Here is an 8,357-nt window from a genome sequence, read left to right as displayed (position 1 = left end):
CTGCCTGGAACACGGGAGCCTAACCTCTGAGCTTCCAGGCTGCCACCCCCGGGGCACTGCTGGCAGTCAGGGGCCTTCGTGGCCTCAGGGATGAGCTCCGGGGGGGGCCTGGCGCTCTCTCAAGACATGGCGCCTACCGACCCTGGCCTAGTCTTGTGTGCAGGCTTGGGCTCCGACAGGTGTCCCATACATAATCCGGGTCCCATACACATCCGGGTCTCCACCTGCCCCCTCACTACCTGGAACCCAGCCCTTCTGTCTGCGGCCTGACACACTCAGACCTTGTCAATCCCCTTCCCCTGAGGTGACGCTGGTGGCTGGGGACCTGTGCTATGTGGCTGCTTCTCCTCCCTCTCGACCATCTCTCTCTTCCACTTAGGAGCACCTGGCCCAGCTAAGCAGGCCAGACATCATCACGCCTCACACCGAGCTCAGTCAAGTTACGGCATATGTGAAATCTGCCTGAGGTAGATCTGACTGACGAGTAAGAAAACAAGAGAGGCCATCTCAGGTAGCTGTAAATTGGTGGCTCTTAGGCTAGAAAGCTCGGCTCAAGCCCAACGTCCTCTGTGGAGCCCGGGCGGCTGACGGAGCCGGTCCCCCCGAGGGGCCGTCACAGCGCTCGGTACTCTGTCCGCTGTACACGCTCTGCCTAGACTGTGAGCCGCATGGTCCAGCCCGGGTCATCACCCTGCAGTCCCAGGACAGAGGGAAGACACAGTGGTGTCGTTACGTGGTGAACGAATGAGCTCTTGCCTCTGGAAACGGGTGCGGCAGGCCTCACACAGCGCACCCTGCTGCCTTCAGCAGCGAGACAAGATGTTTCAGAGCCAGTGACCGTCTGGTGTCATGGCAACTGCTGAGGGCAGGGCAGGTGGGATGAACGGAGCCCAACCCACCAGAGAAGGAGAAACACGAGGGACGCACAGAGTGTGGCTGGGCCGAGCGTGCAGAGATTGGGGGGAGTTGCACTTCCACGCGATCTCCGGGCCGAGGCCGACTCCCAGAACGAGGAGCGTCCTCCACCACGTAACTCTTAAGAAAAGGAGTTTTGGTAACTTTAAGTTTTATATGTTCCAACTGTATTTATGCAGAATATTTAATAACAAAAATGTGATATACCAGTGAGAAAGTAGCCTACAAAACAATATACAGAATGCTCGTCACTAAAAACTAAACCTTACAAACACAAAAGACTAAAGAAGGAAGCCAAAAATGTTATAATAGTTTTTTAAAGGAGATTTTCATTTCCTTCACATATTGTTATGTTTTCCAGATTTCTAGAATGTGCATTTATGTTTTTATAACCACAGACTTTTATTACGTATTTAATTTTAGGGTCAGAAAGCTTTCTGAAGCCAGTACCTGAGCCAATACCCCCATCACTGCTACTAACTTGGTCCCAACTGCTATCGAGTCATTGCAGTCTAACAAATGGCCGTGCTGAGAATTCTGGCCATGAGCCGTTTTAGTCGTCGGGATGAATGCTTTCTACCTAGGAAAGTGCCCTAAACTTTATCAGTAACACTCAGCCTTTCAGACCATGTGAGTGACACAAATGTCCTGCAGTCCACTCATCTAACTCTCGAGGATTTGCTCCTGTCAAAGGGAGGAGAAGGGAACTGGGTTTTTTTTTGGGGGGAGGGGGGACTCCAAGCTTTGATGCTTTGTTTTACAATTAATTACTGCAAAAAACTGAATTATAGATATGATCACATTGCAGACAAAACCATAAGCTTAAGCCCTGGTTCGGCTGGGTGCTGCTTGCCAGAACTTCCTAGCTGATTCATATTGCTTTGCCTTTGTTATGATTTCCTATTAAACGTCTGCCACATACAAGGGTCTCTATTGCGTAGACTGTGGCTGGAAAGAAGGAGAGTTGTCCATCAGGAGCACATAGTACAGTTGGGAAGAAATCAGACACCCAGGAACTTGAGGAGAGGGGAAACACGGTATTTTGTCTGGCTGTTCAAAATCGAACCTCCTTCCCTGTCTGGGGAACCCTCTACCTCAGGCCATCAGGCCTCGTCCAGACTGTGGCGAGAGCGAGAGCGAGGGCGAGGGCGAGGGCGAGGGCGAGGGCAAGGGCGAGGGCGTCCAACGGAGCTCTGGCAGTCAGTGCCGCCGCCCGGCGTGGAGTTAGAAGTAATGGCAGTAAGAAGCTGGAATCATGCTGTATTCACTCTGGCAAGGCAACAGCAGCTACATCCAGGGTCGGGCAGCGGTGGCAAGAGACGTCCCTTTGTGGGGACACAGCATGCTGCTGGGCGCTGAGACTGTGCAGTTGGCAAGCCAGGTTCTTAAGTCCTGCTAGAGATTCTGAGAACTCGATATCATTTAATAAATTCCTTTTCCGCTTAAATTAGAGACTGGCTTCGGTGCCTGCAACTACAAACCCTGACTAATACGACACGTAAAAAAAAATGGAGCAGGAAGTGTCAAATGCGTCAGAAAAATATATAAAGAATTCTAAATGAAGTGGCCAAAGAAATTTTACGAAAGAGATGTGGTATGAGCTTGGAAAACACAGTTAAGCAGAGAGGGGGAGGAGGCCAGTTCAGGCAGAAACGTCAGTTTACAAGAGCAATGATGCAGGAAAAGACAAATCCGACCTGGGAGGCAGTGAGCGGACAGCAAGGCGGTGAAAGACAGGGTCGGGGTCAGAGTCCGGATGACACAATGAGAGCGGGGTTTGGGGGCAACAGTCCAGTGGGCGGGGGATTATCTGGGGGACTGACGCACACTGACCGCTTCCAGTGTGCCAGGCATAAGGAGATAAGGATATAATCCAGGCTGGGGGCGGCAGACATGGGCTGGGGGCGGGGGGGAGGAGACAGATATAAGAAATATTTCAAAGTAAATAGTCTATACAGAACCACCATCTAAAATGATTACACGGGGGAGGAAACAGATTTCTGAAGGAAGATGATGGGTTTCGTTCGGAACGCTTTAAGTGCAAAGAGTGGGAGGACATCCAAGAGCAAACATACTGAAAGGTACGGGAGTCCAGACTGCGCATTAAGTGAACGGCCGGAAATCCTATTTAAAAGTCAGAGCAGAGATGATTATTAAAGATATCAAAGGAGATAAATGCAGAGAGAGGAAAAGTTAGGGGCAAAGCCTCAGTGGTTTTTAAAATTAGGGATGTGTAGAAGAGTAAACAAAGCAGACCTGACCGCTGTCTTTGAAAGGCCTCCCTACGAGGTTCGCCCCCGGCTGGTGTCTACGAACTTGGATTTTGGGAGAACACCCCCCTACCCTAACCGACAAGGATACCTATAAACTGTCTGTGCAAACAACAAGATTTATGCTAACACCTGCTTCCTTTTGGGAGTCTGGAACTTTCATGCATGCTAGACAGAAGCTATCCACACGACCAGCCTCCAGTAAAAGGCCTGAGCAATGAGTCTTCAAAATGAGCGAGCTTCCCTGGCAGCTACCATTTCACAAGTGTGCTGGGGTTTAGGCACACCTGTGTGACTCCACTAGCAAAGCCCTGCCACGTTGTACCTGGTTCCCCTGGACGTCACCCTACGTGCCTCTTCCCTCTGTGACTTTGCTCTGTATCCTTTCAGTGTAATAAATCACAGCCACGAGCATGACTACATGCCGGTGAATCATAAAAACGGGGTGTGCTGGAGACCTTGATACCGGGGTCAGAAGACAGAGAAGAGCGAAGGGTCAGCCAGGGCAGCGTAGGCACATCAAGGAAGTCAATTTCAGTAAGGGAGGACTGGCAATATCTTTAACACAGAAAAATGAGGAACGTTCCAAATGAAGAGATAATGAAATAAATGGATATCGCATCTTTGATCCAGTAACCCCGCTTTGTAAAAAGTACAAGATTTATCTTATAAAATACTGGACACGTGCACGAAGAGTCACAAACAGGGATGTGCACCACAGCTCGGGTAAAACCACGAAAGGGGACAGTCCTTTAACGGGGGATGGCGAAGTAAGTTATGCCCCCACACAACGGACTAATTAGTAGCCATTAAACTAAGTGAGGAAGTTCTACATGTGCTGATAGCTCCAAAATGTGTCAAAGAGGAAAAAGCCAGGTGTAGGGCAGATTCTACACTATGACACATGCACGTAATGAAACGGGGTATGTAAAAGGTGAGACGTAACACACACTCTCTTGGACATTCACGTATATTCTCAGGAAGGACATAAAAAAACTGGTAGAAAATGAATGCCATTAGGGAGGGGAAGAGCACCAGGGTAGGAGAAAAATTTATGTTTTAATGAAACCCTTAAATACTGTTTGAATCTTTAAAAGTGATTTACATAAATTATCTTTATATTTTAGAAAACAGTAATAAAAAAGGAAACACCACTGAGTTTGACATAAGTGAATTTAAAATTCTGAAGAGAGATTATCTTCGGGCGAGCGAGGGCTTGGCCGCCTGGGAGGAGGCGCAAAGGGCAGAGAAACGCTGACGGAAGTGGAAAATCACAAAAGCAGGAAGGAAGTTGCAAGTTCAGGCCTGAACTCACAGTCCTGAGGGGCTGGCAGGGCAGCTCAGGGCTGGAGGCGGGAAGGCCAGAACTGTACGCAGATAGCAGACACTCGAAAGTCTAAAGCGGATCAGTAAGGACGTGATCGAAAGAGATAAAAATAAAAAAGCAATTAATTAAAGGTATAAAATCAGAGGGCAGAGCTGTGGAGAGAAAACCAAGACGACAGACATCGACTTACGCTCAGCAAGATGGCTGAAGGACAACAAGGGAAGAAGGCTGGAAGGGGCCTCGGAGGTTAGAAAGGAAGATCTTATCGTTTTGTGTTTTCAGATTAAATTGCAAGGCTGACAGGGAGGTACTTAGAATACTAAAGAGAAAGGAAACGAGGCTCCTAATGAAATTGGCACAGAGCTTTTTGGCACCAGATGGGATTAATGCTAACAAGAGGTTTATGAACTAGGAGTAACAACCAATCTGTTCAAGTTCTAAACAACTTAACCAGCTAACACTTAATCACATCTTAAGAACCCTATGAACAACAGCAATAATAAATATTTAGGTAGATACTGAGTTGCCAAACCATATACTTCACTGAGGGCATTTCTGGTATGAAGTGAAGATAACTATCTTCCAAATTATTCACTGAATTTAAATGAAAAGAAAAGTGAGCCCGGTTATTGAAAACCTTGGAATTCCATCAATTGAACTAGTCAGTGAAACATATTAAATATGAAAAAAGAAACAGGCCAGATATACAATTACTTTATCTTTTCCAAGAAGAGCTAATATAGACAGAATCTGTCGATCACCGATGTAACAAAACTTTAAAAACACTAATAAAAATAAAAAGGTGGCATTTCTGTCTTCACAATGCTTAATAAACAGAAACTCAATAAACAATTCCCCATTGTTTAAACTGATCACTAACAAAATGACCATAATGCAAGAAAATAGATTTTTAAGGCTAGCCTGCACAATATCCTAATTAACTTAAAATATCTAAGTTATTTGTAGCATTACTGCTCCAAGCCCCTTTCAATCAGAAATGGACATCGACTGATTTTTGTTTCAACTCTACAGTTTAGGGTGCTAACCCCAGAAGTTACAGGAATCAGCACTACGCTGGTGTCAAGATATGCAGGGATCTTGACCTAGAAAAATTATTTTCTAAGTAACTTCAAATAAGGCATCTTGCCCATGAAAGGGGTCAACTGGACAGTGTGGCACAAACGCCCGGTCCCCCTCCCGGCTTGAGCCGCGCGACTACAGTCGCCCTCGGCAGGCAGCCTAGATAGATTTTTTTAATCTCTGCAGAAAGTCAGGCTACAACCTTGAGATGTTTTTAACTCTAAGAGGCACAAAATTATTTTAAATGTCTCTGACTTCAAATTCAGTAAGTCTTCCTTTTTAAACCTGTTGCTACTGAAGGCTATTTCCTCTGAAACTGAGTTAGCGCGACATGGTGGTCATACCTCATTCTTGCGCAACAACGTTAAAACTTAGGGAAAAAGGAGTTACGGCTACAAATAAGTAACGAAAACAATGAACCCACTTATGCCAATGAGGCTGGTCCGCAGCCTTGCTTCGAGGACGCTCACCTCCCTGTTGCCCAGGAGTCTCCAAAGGTGTTTACCAAAAAAGCAGCGACTCTACCTCAGGCCTAAACTCAGGATTCAGCTCCAGGTAGGCGGAAAGTACATTGCCATAAAACAGACACAACTTCGTTACTTCCCAGGACATACACCGAAATTTCCAGTAATTACAGTCATTCAGGGGCTCCTGAGGCTGGAACGAGACCCTTCATTTTTCTCATTCTCCGTCTCATTAATTTTTGATGTTTCCTGCTCTGGCACTGAGCGGTATTTGAAGGGCAAAGGGAAAAACTGACACATGAACAGGTCTAATCAAAAAAGAAAATTAAAAACTCGTAGAGTAAGAAATACATTTGCCTTTTAAAATTCTGTCTTACGATTATCTGCACCTACCTACCACCACCAAAGCTGGCGGTCGCTCCATTGTCCTCATGTTCTCCATTCTCAACACTTCTCATTCCTTTGTACTGTGACTGTGACCTGGTCTCCCACTAGACTGAGCTCCAAGGGCTGGATCTGTTTTTTAGGCAGCACCCACCACAACCCCTATTACACACTGGGTGCTTTACATATGTTTACTGAATTTCCTTCTTACACCCCCACCCCAACAATAAATCACTATCCAAATGGATTTGCTCTCAGTCCTGCCACAGGTAAAAAGTGATCTCACAGGAGTCAGTTACCGGGTTATAGGTGACATTCTGTAGGTTGTTTAAGGACATCATCTTTCTTTTCGACGTTGATCGAGGTCTCTCTTCTGTGTACGATCTAAGATTTTAAGCAAGTTTCATTTAAAGGCTTCCCAGATTGAAACTGTGGCACTTGCCCTGTGTAAAATCAAAACAGAGGGAAAGAAAATGCATCATTTTTCTTCACAATTATTTTAAATTTTAAATTATAAACTATTTTACTGATATTTACCAAATAACAGATGCTATTACATTCCAAGATCTGACCCCAATTCTTACCTCGTGTACTTAATACTAAGTAATTTGGGATCAGTGCAGGAAATATTGATTTAAAAATTACATCAGTAGAAAATTTCTAACATGGAACTTATTATTAAAAACATTAAGATATTAGCAAATACTCTTGTACAATTATCAGAAAGTCATTTAACTTATCTGTAAATTGAGACTAACAGTATTCACGTTTGTTCTGAGGATCAAGTGAATTAATAAAATAACAGAATAAGTGCTTTATAGGTTTTAGCTATTAATAGAAGAGACTGCTCTTCCTCTTCCAAATGAAACAAGTCAAAGAAAAAAAATCTTTTAAATATTAATGAGAGTATTCCCTGTGGCTAAAAAAAAGGGGGGTGGTGACATCAGCCACAGTTTTAAAAACAAACTTCTAGTTACAAAATAAATAAGTCACGGGGATGTAACGTAGAGCATAGGAAATACAGTCCATTATATCGTAATAACTTTGTTCGGCGAGATGGTGACGACCTAGGGCAGCGATCCCTTCGTAAGGTATATAGGTGTGGAGTCCGTGTTGCACACCTGAAACTAACATGAGGTTATAAAAGACTGATTTCACCCCTTTGACTTCCCTCTCCCCTTGCCATGAATAATGTATATGAAATTACTTTTAATTATGTGATGAATATATTTATAACCACTTAGTATGACTCTCTGCCCACAAATCAGGTGTGGAAGAAATATATATATATATTCTTTTTTTTTTAAGTGCCCATCGATACATTTAATAGCTCCAGGGAAGGCTTGACGGCTTAACCAAGAGAAACGAAACTCATCGCGCTTCACTTCCGCCCGCCGTCGGGACTCCGCACAGCGGCACTCGGGGACCACAGCCATCACTTTGTCTCTAGTAAGAACCGCATCCCTCTCCGCTTAGCACCTAATGCGACCCCGACCCGGGTCATAAACTTACACGTTAGCAGGACGACGGAGGAACGAACCAGGCCCACGGCAAGGCCGCAGAGAAGCCGGAGCCAAGCTCAGTTCACACCGTCCCCAGGGGGGTTTGAGCCCCCGGCCTCCGGAGCCCACGGTTCCCCGTGTCCACGGGACAGGCCGCGCCGTCACCAACACCGCCCGCCTCGCCGACCGTCCGTGCAATTCGGATAACCCGCGTCGCCCGACGTCTAACGGGCAGTGCAGTGACCGGCCTCTCACACGGCGCGTTCAGAGCAGCCGGGAGAGCCACGGGGTCTGTCGCTAACGTAAGATCCTGTCACTTAAACGGCCCGGGCGGGCAGCTTCCCCAGATCGCAGGCCTCGGCTGGGGGCAGCAGGAGAGGCGGCGGCCGGGCGGGCGGCTTTGCGGCGGGACTCC

The 8,357-nt window shown here is 46.2% G+C and overlaps 1 protein-coding gene across 1 annotated transcript in view; it reads right to left on the bottom strand.

Annotated features, from left to right (window-relative positions):
* LGALS8 (galectin 8) overlaps window positions 1-8,351 on the bottom strand; it is a 34,293-nt gene extending 25,942 nt beyond the window's left edge. Inside the window, exons 1-2 of the mRNA XM_025039070.1 lie at window positions 7,953-8,351; window positions 6,740-6,883 (exon numbers count right to left, since the gene is read on the bottom strand). Coding sequence (XP_024894838.1) covers window positions 6,740-6,781 — 42 coding nt within the window. The 5' untranslated portion in view covers window positions 6,782-6,883; window positions 7,953-8,351. The remainder of the gene's footprint in view (window positions 1-6,739; window positions 6,884-7,952) is intronic.
* Between the last annotated feature and the right edge of the window lie 6 nt (window positions 8,352-8,357).

Source organism: Pteropus alecto, unplaced genomic scaffold (genome assembly GCF_000325575.1).
Source record: "Pteropus alecto unplaced genomic scaffold, ASM32557v1 scaffold189, whole genome shotgun sequence".
Classification (NCBI taxonomy): domain Eukaryota; kingdom Metazoa; phylum Chordata; class Mammalia; order Chiroptera; family Pteropodidae; genus Pteropus; species Pteropus alecto.
The sequence above is the reverse complement of the archived record's forward strand: the minus strand, read 5'-3'. Positions and strand labels throughout refer to the sequence as shown.